This window comes from Triturus cristatus, chromosome 8 (genome assembly GCF_964204655.1).
Source record: "Triturus cristatus chromosome 8, aTriCri1.1, whole genome shotgun sequence".
Lineage (NCBI taxonomy): Eukaryota > Metazoa > Chordata > Amphibia > Caudata > Salamandridae > Triturus > Triturus cristatus.
Genome location: NC_140591.1, coordinates 78,450,317 through 78,466,703, shown reverse-complemented (window position 1 = coordinate 78,466,703; position 16,387 = coordinate 78,450,317). Strand labels below are relative to the sequence as shown.

Genomic DNA, 16,387 nt, shown 5'->3' with positions numbered 1-16,387 from the left:
ATGTCCTAAACTAATATGGCTAGATACTGCTGCCCTACTTAGCATCACAGGTTCTAAACTGATATGGCTAGATGCTGCTGTCCCGCTCATCATCACAGGTTCTAAACTAATATGGCTAGATGCTCCTGTCCCGCTCATCATCACATGTCCTAAACTAATATGGCTAGATACTGCTGCCCTACTTAGCATCACAGGTTCTAAACTGATATGGCTAGATGCTGCTGTCCCGCTCATCATCACAGGTTCTAAACTAATATGGCTAGGTGCTCCTGTCCCGCTCATCTTCACAGGTTCTAAACTAATATGGCCAGATGCTCCTGTCCCGCTCATCATCACAGGTTCTAAATTAAAATGGCTAGATGCTGCTGACGTGCTAATCATCACAGGTTCTAAACTAATATGGCTAGATGCTGCTCTCCTGCTCATCATCACAGGTTCTTAACTAATATGGCTAGATGCTGCTGTCCCGCTCATCATCACAGGTTCTAAACTAATATGGCTAGATGCTGCTGCCCTACTAATCATCACAGGTTCTAAACTAATATGGCTAGATGCTGCTGCCCTACTAATCATCACAGGTCTTAAACTAACATGGCTAGATGCTGCTGTCCTAGTCACCACCAAAACCTTTAGTTTACCATCCTGTTCGTCTTCAGACACTGGCTCCATTACCACAAACGAATAGTTTCTTACCTGTCGGTGTAGTTTTGCAGCTTGAAGATCTTTCTGGATTCACTATGCTGTGCATTATTCCGCGATCTGGTGGTTGGGTCCGGATTCGTAGTCTTTTTTTTTTTTAACCCTAGGCGAATGATTAAATTATATGTCCACTTTTCTGTAGTATTTCATTCCTTCTGTTCTTCTTTGTTTTCCCCCCTCTTCCTCCAGCCTCATCTTCCTGGCGGAGGTGGGTGGGTTCGCTACTGAATCCAGAAAGATCTTCAAGCTGCAAAACTACACCGACAGGTAAGAAACTATTCGTTTTGCAGCGTGAATCTTTCTGGATTCACTATGCTGTGCATAGACTTTGTAGCGGTTTGTTATCTTTGTGGCGGCTGGGTGGTAGATGAGCGTTGGTCATTGAATATGTGTTGAAGCACCTTCTGTCCTACTTGTGCTTCCTTGTTCATCTGTATGTCCACGCAGTAGTGCTTGGGGAACGTGTGCACCGAAGCCCATGTTGCCGCCAGGCATATGTTCTGAATGGGCGTGTTTGCCAGAAAGGCAATGGTTGCCCCCTTCTTCCTTGTGGAGTGAGCTTGAGGCCCCTCCGTTAGCTCCTGTCCTGCCTGTTTGTGGCAAAACTGTATAGTCAGTGCAATCCATCTAGCAATGGTGCCCTTTGTCACTGGTCTACCCATGAAACTCGTTGCAAAGGACACAAAGAGCTGCTTAGTTTTTCTGTGCTCCTTGGTCCTCTCAATGTAGTGCATCACCGCTCTTCTAGCGTCTAGAGTGTGTAGAGCCTTTTCTGCGTTCGTAGTTGGGTTTTGAAAGAAACTCGGTATCTGAATACTCTGGTTCATATGGAACGCCGACACGACTTTAGGCATGAAGTGCGGATCCGTTCTCAGGACAACCCTATCCTTGTGTATCTGTATGTAGGGCTCTTGTAGCGTTAGTGCTTGCAGCTCGCTCACCCTGCGTAGCGAGGTTATGGCTACCAGAAATGCCGTTTTCATAGTCAACATTTGCATTGAGGCCTTGTGGATGGGTTCAAACGGTGCCTTCATAAGCTCCGTTAGGACCACATTGAGGTTCCATGCCGGCGGCGGCAACCTCTTAGGTGGCGCGATTCTTTTCGCTCCTACCATGAATCTCTTTACTACCTGCGACGTAAAGAAACTTCCACCTTTCTCCCCTCTTGTGTAGGCTACTATCGCCGCTAGGTGTACCCTTAGGGAGGTCGAGCATAGGTTACTTTTCAGAAGGTGCGTGAGGTATCTCAGCACTGTTGAGTCCTTTGTCATTTTATTTTGCAGCCCATTTTTCCTGCACCATATTGTAAATCTTTTCCATTTCGCACTATAGCATTTGCGTGTAGTTGGTCTCCTTGCCTCTCGCAGCACTCGCATAGTGCTTGGAGGCAATCTAAGGTCCGCAAACTCTAAGTCTTCAGGAGCCATGCCGCCAGGCTGAGGCTCTCTGGTTCTGGATGTAGAACCTCTCCGTTCTGCATGGAGAGCAGGTCCTTTCTTCTCGTGAATCTGTGGGGATTGCCTTGAGCCATTTCTAGAATTTGGGAGAACCAAGTCTGCCTTGCCCACTGTGGTGCCACCAGGATCAGTGTCATGTTGCTGGTTCTGCACTTGTCGAGCACCCTGTGTAACAGTGGTATTGGCGGAAAAGCGTAGGCAAATGTCCTTGACCAGCTTATCCATAGGGCATTCCCTTGGGATTGCTGATCTGGTTGCCTGGACGCGAAGCTTTGGCATTTTGCATTCTGGCGTGTTGCAAACAGGTCTATTGTGGGAGTTCCCCATTTCTGGAAAAGCTTCTGCGTTTCGTGCCCATTGAGCTCCCACTCGTGTGAAGCCGAGGTCTGCCTGCTTAGCCAGTCTGCCTCCACATTGTCCTTCCCTGGTAGGTGGATTGCCAGCAGGTCTATCTTGAGAGGTATGGCCCATCTCCAAATCTCCTGTGCCAGAGTGGAAAGGGGGAACGACTGTGTCCCACCCTGTTTGTTGATATAAAACATGGTTGTGGTGTTGTCCGTTTGAATCAACACTCTCTGGTTGTACAGGTGCTTCTGGAATGCCTTCAGGGCTAGCAGGACAGTCTTCAATTCCAGGTAATTGATATGTCTGACCGCATCTGCCGGAGCCCACAGACCCCTCACTCTGAGTTTGTCCATGTGTGCTCCCCATCCCCCTTGAGATGCGTCCGTGTTGATGGTCACAGTTGGGTTTGGTGGTGCCAGGCTTTTTCCTGTAGTTATGTTGTCCCTGTTCCACCAAGTTATCTCTTCCTGCACTGCGTGCGTAACAACCACTAGATCTTCCCAACTTCCGCTCGCTTGTGACCATTGCTGTTGTAGCCATTCTTGGAATGGTCTCATGTGAAGTCGTACATTTGGGACCAGGTGGATAAATGACGCCATCATCCCCATGACCTTGCTCACTGTTCTCACTGTCAGAACTCGCCCCTTCTGGTAGAGGCGCGTCTCCTTCAGTAGGGCTGCTGCTCTCCTGTCGCTGGGCACGACCGTTCTGTTTATGGTGTTGATCTTTGCTCCCAGGAAAATCTTCACCTGTTCTGGCTTCATTGATGACTTCCCCCAGTGTATCGAGAACCCCAGGTTCGTCAGTGTCTTTGTCACCCGTGCTGCGTGTTTCTCGCACTTCTCGTGGGTGTCTGCTTTGATCAGCCAGTCGTCTAGGTAAGGGTACACATGAATCCCCTTCCTTCGTAGGTATGCTGCGACTGCCGACAGGCATTTCGTGAATATCCTTGGTGCTGATTTCAGGCCGAAGGCCAGGGTCGTGAATTGGTAATGATCCTGATTGATGCTGAATCTTAGACTTTTGTGCCTTCTGTTTATTGGGATGTGCAGGTAGGCATCTTTGAGATCCACGGTGGACATGAAGTCTCCGTCCCTTATTTGGGGCAGCACCTCCTGTAGTGATGTCATTTTGAACTTCTGTGTTCTGATGAATTTGTTTAGGTATCGCAGGTCCAGGATGGGTCTGAGATTTCCGTCTACTTTCGCTACCACAAAGTAGTTCGAGTAGACCCCTTTGTTCCTTTCCTTGTAAGGCACTGGCTCGATGGCTCTCTTTTCGAGCAGCTTCAGTGTTTCCTCTCTGAGTTGAGCAAGCTCTTGACCTGAGCGTTGCCTTCTTTTTGGTTTTCTGTTTGGAGGCGTTTCCTCCAAGTCCACGCAGTAACTGTGTTGCATGACGTTCAGTATCCACTTGTCTGTGGTTATACGTTGCCATTCCTGTAGGTAGAGTCCCAGTCTTCCGCCTACCGGTGTTGGATGCTCGTAGGCGATCGGGTCTTGTCCCCCCCCGTTGTTTTTGCATTGCGCCTCACCCCTGGGGGTATGTTGGGGGAGAGCGTCCCCATGCGTGCCGAGTCACTTAGATGAGGGTTGGTCACCCCCTCGTCTCCTTTGGCCACGTCCGTTTCCCCTCCCGCGAAAGGACTGGCCCCGAGGCTGGTACTGCCAGTTTTGTTTTTGCTGACCTTGCTGGCTGTGACTGTCACCCTGCTGTCCTTGCTGGAACGTCTGGTGCGACGCTCCCTGCTGGTTACCTCCTCTACCGTACGGTCTCCTACTTGGAGTGCCTCTTCTCATCCCCCTGAACTGTAGGGCCCCCATGGACCTCGCCGTCTCGTTCTCTTTCTTCAGCTGGGTGAGCTTTTCGTCCACTGTTGCCCCGAATAGCGTTTCCCCGTAGAAAGGAGTGTTTAGTATGTTGCTCTGCACCTCCTGTTTGAATCCAGAGATTCTCAGCCAGGCCTGTCTTCGTTCGGTGATCCCTATGGCCATCAGTCTGCTTGAAGTTTCCGCCCCGTCCAATGCAGTCTTAATGCATGAGTTGGCTATATTTTTACCTTCTTCCACAAGGTGGGAGGCTCTTTGGCGGTACTCTTCAGGGAGGTGTTTGACTAGTTCCCCCATCTCGTCCCAGTGCTGGTACTGGTGTCGATTGAGAAGCGCATTGGAGTTCGCCATGCGCCAGTGCATTGCGGCGTTCCTTTCGACCTTCCTCCCAGTGAGGTCCGTCCTCCTGCTTTCCTTATCGGGGGTGGCCCCGAGGTCGCTGGCACGTTGGCCCTTCTCCTGGCCGTGGAAGCGATGATGGAGTCGGCCGTGACCGCTCCCTTGATGTAAAGCGGGTCCAGGGAGGAGTGCTTGTACTTCTTCTCCGTCCTGGGCGTGATGGACCGGCATGTTGCTGGTTCCTTAAAGGCCTCCTTTCCTTGGTTCATTACACTTTGGAGCATGGGAAGGAACTGGCTCCTCGTCTGAATGGGGAGCAGAGTTTCGAGAAGGAAATCAGCTTTCGGTTTCTCCTCGTCCAGTTTTACCCCAAAGGCTGCTGCAGCACTCCTGACGACCATATTGTACACCCCGATGCTGTCGGGCGGCGAAGGCCTCGAAGGATACGTGTCCACGGGCTCTTCGGTATTTTCAGCGTCGATGTCTTGCCATTCCAGCTCGTGAGTGGTTGATGGCGCCGAGCCGTAGAACGACTGCTGGTCGTCTTCCTCGTCTTCGCCTTCATAGTAGGGGCCTTCTTCCTCCTCCTCAGGATCTCTCGGCAGCCCTTCGGCGTCGAATTCGTCCTGTTCCTCGATCTCGACGACATCCGTCGACGGAGTCGTTAGAATTCTGAATTGTTTCATTTTGGCGTCGAACTCCTTCTTCCTCTGAAGGATGCTCTTCACCTCCGCTTCGAGCCTTCTCTTCTTTTTCTCCATCTCGGAGATGCTTTCGACGTCGACCGCAGGTCTTTTCGACGGAGCTTGCGTCGACGCTGGCTTGTCTTTCTGCATCGCACGCCCCGCTTCGTGGGCTATCTTCGACGAACTCTGCCTTTCGGCGTCTTTCGGCACCAGGGAGTCCTTTTCGCAAGATCCGCTCGGCCTTTTGTCCATGGATCCACCCTTGGTCGTCGAAATTTTCGGCGCCGGTGCTCCTTTTGAGGACTTTGACTCAGATTTTCGAGAGTCACTCTCAGGTTTTCGAGGCCCTTTCGGGGGTTTTGAACTCGACGATTCTCTTACCTCGTCAGGCGTTTTCTTGTCGGTCTCTACGACCGTGAAGCTTTCAGGTCCCTCGGCGATGTTGTCCTCATCGTCGGTGGAGAGGCCCAGATTGTAAAGCGACGGGGCCTTACCCTTGCCTTCCATGCTGAAGTTGGCTCTTCTCTGGCGTTCTCTCACCCGGAGCGTCTTCGGCACGAAAGCTGAACAGGCGTTGCAGTCCTTGCTCGGGTGGTCGATCGGTAGGCAAAGGTTGCAGACCGGATGCTGGTCCTTCTGCGCGAACTTGTGGTGGCAGTTAGGGCAGAATTTGAATGGTGTCTTGTCCATTGCGCTCAGAGCCTCTGAGTGCGCATTTTCCAAGGGCGTCGAAGAAAATTCGTGAAAACTCTTCCTTCTTCGCGTCCCGGATGTAAGTTATTCCTCTCTGTGTGATCAGTAGTTCTTTCCTCGACGAAACTCGCGTTTTCTCCTTCTTCCTTCGATTTAAATCCTGGAGCTTCTCGATGACGATCCAGACCCAACGGCGGAAAAAAGAATCTGAAGATGGCGCCCCAAAGGTGGGACGTCCGCAGGAAGCACGACGACGTCACGAGAGGTGCACCAAATGGTGGGACGTCGACGCCCACCTGGGGTACAAAAAAACAAAAAAAAAACAAAGGAAAGACTACGAATCCGGACCCAACCACCAGATCGCGGAATAATGCACAGCATAGTGAATCCAGAAAGATTCACGCTGCAAAACCTCTTAACCAATCTACCCACCCGCCAGCCCTTGGCACAGGGCTCTGAGAGGGGTCATCCTCATACACAGCGCTGGTTGGAATGCACGGAGACTGGCTCTGGTTTGCTCTTTCGTTTCAGAAGGCAGAGCGGCACGGCACCACTGTTCTACTGCTCAATGGGGCTTAGAGGGGAACCTTTGAAGTTGAAGACTGTTTACAACAGTATTGCCGACCACAATGTCATGACCTTGAGCCAACCAGTAATATGCTTGTAATGGGCCTGTTTAAATTTGAGCCACATCCTGCAGAGGTGACGTCTGTCCTCGAAAAACGTATAATGAAAATAGCTTTCGAGGGGAGATGTGTGTCTGGGATGTACAGAGGTACTTTTTAGTCTCAAAGCTTTCAATCCACAAATCCACAAAATCACAGGATTTGTGACCAGAATTAAGGGTGTTACTATTACAAAAGCTCTTTTACAAGACATAAAAATGTTTCTTATTTAGAAAAGGGCCTTTACGACTCTGTCCGAGTGGCAAATAGAAGGGGGCGGGGGGAGAGAGAAGGAAGGGCATCCTATTTGTGATTCAGGGACAATTGCAAACCAGTCAAAGTACAAACTGCACATACCTGGTTTGCAAACAGAATAGTACATCATGGCCATGGCACTTTCCCAAATGACAGTAGGGATCCCCTGAGCAAAGAAGGGGCCAAGCTGTCTCGGTCCCCGTTCTCATGCTTTGGGTTCTTTGCCTCCAGGTCTGTGGCCCCAGAGAGATGCGCTACTTTTGGGGGAAGTGAACATGTGTTTTTTGATCAATACTTCTAGGCTGTATCTTCTACATTCTATAGCTCCCAGTGTCAAGGAATCCCCTGCGCCTCATAAAAGTTACAAAATGAATGAGCGGGTTATGGTATGTAAGCACCTACCAGCACACGTCATGGCCGTGCACACCCAGTTGCCGCAGGCACACACACAGCGGTTGCACTCCACCTGGGTCTCAGCTCCATCCTCGTAGGATTCATCCTCAAGGGCGCACTCTGTCAGGGAAGGAAGAAGAGTGGACATTAGGGTGACATTGTGGGTATAAGGGTGGCCGCCAGCACCTACAGGCCCTGAACAGAAACAGGAGTAGGTGGAACAAAGGGGCGCATGGCATGCTTACTAGGGAGGATACCACAGGTACACAGGGCACAATAGCAAGCGTCCTGTGACTGTCACCAAATGAACCCCCTTGCAGGGCTCCATATTTATACCCTCCCACCTCTGCTCTCTACAAATCCTTTACAAACATCACATCTCACACACAGCTTCGCTTACCACAAAACATCACAGACCACTGGTCACTCGCTACACCCCAGCTCTGGCCTAGCACACACAGAGACCCTCATACACAACCCAGATCTCTTTTCTCAGTGCAGGCAGAAGTACCATGTGTTGAGACCACTCTGGTATGCACTGCTTTATAAACACAAAATCAAATATTCCATTCCATTGTTTTGTGCTTTTCTGCACGTCCCTCTGCTTTTCCTCTTCCTGTCTCTCCTAGCCCTCCCTACTCTCACTGTCATGTACAATCTGTAATCTTGTGCCTAATACTTCATATTGTCACATTGTTTTGTCCTGCTCTCTCCTTCTCCTTTGCTTTCCACTTCTGCCGTTTGCCATGTGTTCCACTGTTGCCCTTCCTTTCTTTAACATTTGAAAATTTTTACTTTTACTCTGTCTTGAACTAATGTAGCATCTCTCACTAACACTCTTTTAACACTTGTTCCTTCTCTGGCCTGCTAATTCTGATCTACAGTGTCCTTTGTGTACTTTCCCAATGTCTTTCATCTCTAACTCTGCTTCTTTACCTCTCTTTGCTTTCTTGTCCTTCTTCCCCTTTACTTGTTATTCTTGTATACAATCTGATCCTGTAAGTGTGCTCTCCGTTCCTCCAGACTCCCTTGTGCTTGCTCTCTTCCTAGTTCTCTTTGTCTCTATCTCTACCTCTGTGTTCCACACTCCCTCTTTGACTCTCACAGCCTGTGTCACTCAGTCACACTCATTCTCCTCCACTCAGATTCTGTCTGTCGGTCCTGTGGTCCCCCTGGGTGGGATGGAAGGCAAATATCACACATACTTTTCTCTGGAGGGTTGAAAGAAGGGTTCAGGCACTTGAGGAACTCATTTAAGCTCAGCTTCCAGTCCGCGTTCTCGTCGGACACCTCGATGAGCGCATCGACGCAGAGACCCCTGGAGGAAGAAGTAAGAGGGCGTTATACCCAGTAGGTTCAGGACTGTCCCACCTTTGAGGTCTTCCTCACCCTGGTCATGGTCAACTTTCATCAAGGTACACGTTCTGCGAGATCCTCTCCCACCATGTCTAGGACATGACCAACCAGTGTTTTCCTGGTCTACACACAGCAACATCTAGTATATCAGTCCACACTTGGTAGGCGAGCAGCAGTTGGACCCTTGGTCCATATATAATAGCTAAGCATCCAGGTGGTCTCTTGGCTAGAGTGCAGTAGCACAACAACCGAACAGCGTCCTGGCACACATACGGTATCGAGGAAGCTGTTTGGTCTCCTAGTCTATATATGGGACACAGTCAACCACTTGATATTGGGCAAATATACAGTATCTGAGCAGTCATCGTTTAAATACATTACTTTGGCAATAGGTTGGTCTCCTGACATATGTGGAGTGCTCTGCATGTATCTTTCACAGAATAAACACTTGGGTCTTGAAACAAGACCCAACATCGAACCATCCAGCGTCAGTGTGAGGACCAACGATGAAGCATGCCACCTCTGGTAGGTGAGGTAAATCGTCCTTAAAAAGGAATATCCCCACTTTAGCTAGGTATTGTTGTGAGTACCCTTTCTCCTCGTTCTTTTTCTTGGTTCAAAACCAAGGTGTTTATTTTGTGAAAGATATTGATAGGTTGGGCGTGAACACCTGCAGGTCTATAAATCTTCCCCAAGCCATTCAAGTACTCTGCATGTAGCGTTTGGTCTCACTGTATAAATTAATTCCCAGGGCATCTGGTTGGCCATATGTCTGTATCTACCACCTAGACAGCTGGTTGGTCCCATGTTTATGTAGAGTACCCAGGTGGCTGCTTAGTTCCCAGGCCCATATACACTACCCGAGCAGCCGGTTGGTCACATGTCTGTATACGCTGCCTAGACAGTTGGTTCGTGCCATGTCTATGTAAAATACCTGAGTAGCCGGTTGGTTTCCTGATCCATGTACGTGGTGATGTTGATGGCCGTCTCATTCTGCTCCACAAACTTCAGGAACTCGCTGGAGTCCAGGCGGGAGTCTCCACCATCGTAGCTCTAAGGACACAGAAGGAAAGGCGATCACCAGGTGTTTGCTGGAGCAAAGTCAAACACCAAAAACAGAAGGGCAAAATTCTTGAATCAATCAGGGCCACTTGGTCCATTGTGTTTTTTAGGTCTCGCCTACCTATTGCGTTTACGCAATCGCTATGCGAGACTCTAGTAAAGGGGCATTTCAAAGTGCTCCCAAAAGTGGATTGCATGGCGAGCACGCGCACAATCACGTGCATCGTGCCACCATGCAATCCTTTTAGGTCCCGCCTAGCTATTGTGTTTACGCAATCGCTATGCGAGACTATAGTAAAGGGGCATTTCAAAGTGCTCCCAAAAGTGGATTGCATGGCTAGCACACGCACAATCACGTGCATCGTGCCGCCATGCAATCAGTTTGGGGAAGCGCTTCAGCCCACTGGCGCCCTCGGCATCATACTTCAAAGGGTCCGCTCCCCCGCCTGGAATGCGCTCCCCCGCCCCCGCCCCCGCCAAGCGCGCGCGCCACGGTCCGCCGGGCTTGTCTTGTTTTCTATGTTTTTTTATTCCTCGCGCCATTTCTCTTTTTCAGACAATCTCTGTTGTGACACGTGTTTTTGTTCTTTTTTCCACATTGTTCAGGAATTCGTAGGTTCTCCCTCTCTGTCTCGTGCCCTCACTCCTCATGCCGCGCACACTCTCCTCCGTGACTCTCAGTGACAGTCGTTTCTTGCGCTTATTTTCAGCTCAGTGACTTGGGCGAGCTCTTGACGTCTCTCTATCGCCATCCGGTGCCGCAGCTGAACAGTGCAGTCAGCCTGGAGTTTGTAAGTACAGCAGAGCTGCCCCTTGCTGTGGGTATATATATATATATATAAAATATATATTTATATAGCGTGACGTCGCCAGAGAGACCACTGGTGGTGATGTGTTCTGCTTTTCCGAGCCTTGAACCGATATCTCAGTGTCTGTACAGTGCCACCTGGCGGTCTCTTGTGCATTCCTCAGCTTTGCTGGTATCAATTCATAGGTGGGCATCTGTGAGCCGCTGCCAATGGGGCTGTTACACAGTGTGTCCTGTTAATGCTGCCATTTCTGCATATATGTAGGTATCTTTCTAATGCCCCGAGCCTGCAACCAGCAGACAGACAGCTTTGCAAGGCCGGTAGAAGGGCGAATGGAAGGGTGGTGGAAAGTGGGATTTAAGAGAAACGGCAATCCTCAAATGCATGGAGTGGCTCAGAGAATTCGCTATTCACCCACCGGTCAGCTTCAGAGGCCGGTGGTGCTGGAATCAGCTCAATTACACCTCAGACAGCAGCGTGAGTGGTTGTTTTTAGTGTGAAGTGTGGCGTTCTGCTGAGCTGTGGTGAAAAGCTTAACAGGTGTGATGTCATGTACAAACCGCACCACAACAATTTAAGCAGAGTCATAATCAGGGTCACTGGAATAATGCGACAGGAGAGGAATTCATTATGCTGACTAAATTACGAGGCAAGAAAAGGCAAATTATGCAGCGTAATTCGGAACATTTTGTGAGAGGATTATTTCATCATTTCTTATTTTTTACCCTTGTAAGCACTGTTTTAGCAAAGTTTTCAGCTTATTAGTACCACTTTCATATTCGAAATTCAAATACAAAAATAAGTTCTGAAAGTAACCAGTGAACCTTTGTTCAGGACCTTTCACTGCGCGACAAATGTCGTGCATTTTTACTAACTTTTGATCCATTTGAGCTAGAAACAATTTTATTTGGTTAAAATCTGCAAATGATGCGGATATGAGGATTATGTGACAAATGCAGCAGATCCATAGCTAGGTGAAAAATGCAGCAGCTGCAGAATCTCATAATTCCAGTGGCTCTGTTCATAATCAAGCTCGTGTTGGGGTCCGAGAGCTGCAGACAAAGCTATGGCCCAGCTTGTGATGTTACAGTCCTGCCTGAACCCCTGATCACACAGCACACTGCAGTGACATCACAAGCCCCACCGACTGACCGCACATCATTCTATTATGACATCACAGATCCTACCTACTAACAGCACACTGCAGTGACATCACATGCCCCACCTCCTGACACCTCTTGGCGTTTTTATCACAAGCTCCATTCTCTGACAACTCTTCACACTGTAATGTCATCTCACATCAAACATTGTAAAACAGCCCTTGGATCATAGAGCAGCTTATGCAAGGGCTTCCATATATTCTTTGTTTTTGGATAAGATAGGGCAAAAGCAATGGAAACTCCCCCCTTCAGAGGACATGTTCAGCTAGGGTAGCAGTAGTGCAAGGTTTCTTCGTCTCGGGGCACATACAAATCAGGCAGCAGCAAAGCAAGCTTTGCTCTCTTACAGTAGCAAATGAAGCCTCACTTTGTCACGAGTGACGGCCACCAATAAACAAGCATTGGCATAGCCAATAGGTCTCGCTTTTGGGACCTTATAAGTGTTTAGCCATGCAACAGTTGCTGTTGTTGCACCAAGGATATTGTGCTGCAGAACTAAAGACTTATAAGGTCCCAAAAGCGAGACCTATTGGCTATGCCAATGCTTGTTTTAGCTTGTGTTTGCAAATACAGGGGATGAAGCATTTTAAAGTCAGCCATGGTCCTGCCCTAAACAGGCAGAGCCAACATGCCAAGACAGGACCTTTCTAAACATGAACACATGTAATCCCAGACCTCCTTCACCTCAGGTAGGCCAGATCTGCTCACTCTTGCGGTATGATCAAGCCAGGAATTGGAGTTTATTCTCAAGCTCTCTTCCACTTTATGGCCATGTAGGCAGCTGCCTTGTAGTGCCACCACAAGAGGATATAACGTGGTTCCAGGCATTACAATGAGTCATACCAACGTCTTCCATGGCTGACCCCCAAAATAAAGCGTTATACCCCGAAATAAAGAATCAAGTATGCTTCTCTGGACCCAGTCACCAGATGGTGGCATAATGCACAGGATGTGAACCTAGATAAGGTTCAGGCAGCAAAAATGCCCTCATTTATAGGGGCGTGGGAGTATCTAAATGTTGAACTGTTATTGTGCCTAGGGCTCTGAACATCCATGACCAGAGCTGGATCTCCAAACTAAAAGATCTTTTTTACTGCCTGAAGATGCCTCAAGAACATGGGCACACTGTGGTCTAGAGGAAACTCTTCCAGCGCTTTGATGATCCCCCAATCCGTAGATCACGAATACACCCCCAAGATGTCCAGTGTGCGCCAGGGGCATCTGACAGAAGAAAAGTCTTAAAAACCATTGTTCATCTTATGACCACTCAGTGAACACACTTAGAAAACACAAAACAAGACCTATGTCCTCATTACCAGGGCTTCAACGTTGTACCATAGTAACTCCAGCCGCAGCCGTAAAGTTGTAGATACTAGGGGTATTGAGAACTCGCGGCGCGGGCGTGGGTGGGGCTGGTGGGGTACTGACTGGGTATTAGGCGTGGGATCCTGAGAGTCCCCTGGGAAATGAAGAATAACACGGTATGGGTAATTCCAGTCTTGATTGCAATCCTCATTTGCCCCTGCTGCTGGTGTTTCAACCAAAGACTCCCCCTGGCTATGGGAGAAAGACACCAAGGCTTGTAATTCTATCGCCGAGACACCCAAGGGTATTTGTGCGCTCTACAAATTGCTTAAATAAATGAGTAATAATAATAAATAAGGAGATTTCTGGGCCCTTATTCTATTCTTTTGTACCAGAAATAATCCCTTTTTTGTGAGTGGCAAGATTTGGGGGTGGGTGGGTGCACTGGGAGCCCAAAGATGTACTAATTTGGGCAAGGTACTGACTGTGAACACAGCCTACCTGATATCTAATCTTGGTCTCACAGGTTACCAAGTTGTGTGCTCCCTATAGAAGCATTCATTCACAAATGGTTTTCTAATTATACGTTATTACGCCCATAAAAAGTTGTATTGAGAGTTGAAATTCTCAAATCCTCAGGAGTTCAGTCCTTGACCCCTCTCGCTTTAGTGGTCACCTCTAAGGGAAAGGGAGCTCGGCCCTACATGCGCAGTCTTTGGCCTCTCCATATAGGAGCACGTCTTCAAAAGGGAGCGTGGCTGAGCGAGGTGTGGTCAGCACATGGGGCTTCCCTGGATGGATCTCATCTAGAAGGGGAGCAAGCCCCAGTGTGCAAGCCATGCTCATATGCGTTCGCATCGCCACGAGGAGAGAGGGAGCGAGGCCAAATGCAGCCAATCCCTGGCCTCTCTCTCTAGAAATCACTTCTGAACGGGAGGCCGAGCACCCACAATCATTGGCCTCTCTCTAGAGAGCGCCTCTAGGAGAGAGGCCCAGAATGCTCCATCGTTGATCTCTGCCTCTCTATGAGCGAGGCCTAGAGTGCTCAGTCACTGGCCTCTCTCTAGAGCTCAATTCGTTCAAAAGCATGAGAATAGCGTATCGTTGAGGTCTATAGACCCAGATACCACTAACAGCAGATGGTTTCATCCATGTTTGCCTATCTATATAAAGGCCCCACAGGTACTTCCCCCATCCATTTGGTGGTTTTGACGGTTCATCCCCTCCTGTTGTTCTGGTGAAGACCTGGCTCCAAAAAGTGTGTGTTAAGGGTCGAAACGTTGTCATTACATTTTCCATAGCTTGACGTATATGGACTGCTTAGGGGCAAATGAAGGACTGTACTCTTTGCTCTATTGACTGTGTACATAATATTCCATCAGCTCATTTTGAGTTAACACATGTTTACTATATGCTGAATTGTGACCTCACCTTCACTTGCACAAGCAGTGCGCCGTTTTCATATTGTGGTACACCCTTATGTGACACATTGTTTGCCTTACTCTTTTTTAATGCAGTTTGCTTGCTTACATGGAGTTTTGTGGGTGGTCCATCATAACTTGTGAAGGAGCTTCCTTGAACCCTTTTCTGAGTTTATAAACCTTTTTTTTTCTTTAAAAAATTGTTTCCCGACAGAATCACTTTATAAATGAATATGTAGTAGACCCAGATTCTCAGGGTTACTGGGCTTACCGTGTGCAATTTAATTAGGGGTAGGGAATACAGCAATTATCATTGTTCAATGGGTCTCTTAGGGCTCTAGGCCCCTGTGCCACTGTACCTGCTGCACCAATGGCGGCTATGCCCTTGGGCACTATATTGTGCACAGCTGAGTCCTTGACAGCACAGGCGATACTGACAGGTGAGAAGCTCACCCGGAGTCTCTCTGCGAGGAAATGCTCCCTGTGGGGCTGTCAGCCCTTGTACCCACGCCAAGCCTGGAGGCCAGGCAGTCGACGTGCAGTGCACACAATGGTGTAATGACAGGCTCGGTTACAGCTCACTATCAAAGCCAACCGGGGTGTGTTACTGTAACCATCAGGTTTCTTCAGACTCCCCAAGCAGGTTAGGCAGAGTCCAGGCCGGTCAGCCAGACCCACCTGGGCCTGCGGAGTCTGAGGGCAGATAAAGATCCGTCTCTGAGCCTGGGCACGCTCAGTCCACGCCCGCCCCATCTTCGGGTCATGGCTCATTGTCTGAGGTCTCCGAGGATCCAAGGAGTCAGGCCCATTCCCTGAGGCCAAAATACAAGCCAGGGACGAGAGGGAGAGCCTGCTGGTCCAATATTGAGCATCGGATGGCCACTTCTGGTTGTGGGGGTCAGAGGACTGTGGAGAGGCAGCAATGGGAGGGACTGGTGCAGCAGTGACACCTACAGAACATTCTCAGGATAGCTATGTCTGAGGACTCCAAGAAGGGAGGTTCAGCCAGCCTGTGGCCAGAACACAAGCCAAGTAAGAGAGGGAGGGTCAAAGAAAGGGCTTCCGACAGCTGTGGGGCCTGAGGGGAGGGAGCATATGGAGTCACCAGTGACACCTAAAGGGCAGTCACAGCATGACACTATTTGAGGTCGGCGAGGTGGCAGGTTCACCCCTCTGGGGCAAAAACATAAGCCAAGGAAGAGACGTGGGCCTGACGATGGCGGTTTCATCATGAGGGCGGGGAAGCATCACCCCCCCCCATCCGCAGCAAGGCGTATTAGGTGTTAAAAATAAAATAACAATGAAATTATTGAATTGTCTTTTTATTTTTCACCAAGGCGCACCATAGCTGTCAGCTGGGAGAAAAGGGGCGTGTCCTCTGCTGCCGACTGGCAGCACAGAGGACTGGAGCAGTGGCTTGACTGGATGCTCCAAAGTGCGCATGTCACTTTGGCCAGCAGTCTTGCACCAGCCAAAGTGACATGCAGTTGGGTGGACGGCAAGCACAGGCCTCCAGACAGCCCGCTCCATCCAATCCTGGTGCTACTCTTGCTGGTGCTGGAGTGACGTCTTGTGGAGTCACCATGTGCAAGTGCTCTGACAGAGTGTATTTGTTGAGGGGCTTGAGATTGAGGATGGGTCTGAGGGAGCCGTCCTTTTTGGTGATAAGTAAAGTACAGGGAATAGACAGAATCCTTTTATTGCAGAACCGGCTCTATGGCCCCCCTTGGCAAAGAGGGCCTGTATCTCCTCCCAAATGTTCTGTGAGCATTTTGTGTTGGCAGGGAGAAATGTTTGGTGGTGTTTGAGTAAGTTTTAGACAGTACCCCTCCTGCATAATGTCGAGAACTCAATGGTCAGAGATGATTTCTGACCAAATGGACAGAAACCCATGCACCCCTCTCCTGACAGGT

The 16,387-nt window shown here is 49.3% G+C and overlaps 1 protein-coding gene across 1 annotated transcript in view; it reads right to left on the bottom strand.

Moving 5' to 3' along the window:
* FSTL1 (follistatin like 1) overlaps positions 1-16,387 on the bottom strand; it is a 141,971-nt gene that overhangs the window by 25,248 nt on the left and 100,336 nt on the right. The window contains exons 7-9 of the mRNA XM_085621046.1: positions 9,652-9,770; positions 8,567-8,679; positions 7,371-7,481 (exon numbers count right to left, since the gene is read on the bottom strand). Coding sequence (XP_085477172.1) covers positions 7,371-7,481; positions 8,567-8,679; positions 9,652-9,770 — 343 coding nt within the window. The remainder of the gene's footprint in view (positions 1-7,370; positions 7,482-8,566; positions 8,680-9,651; positions 9,771-16,387) is intronic.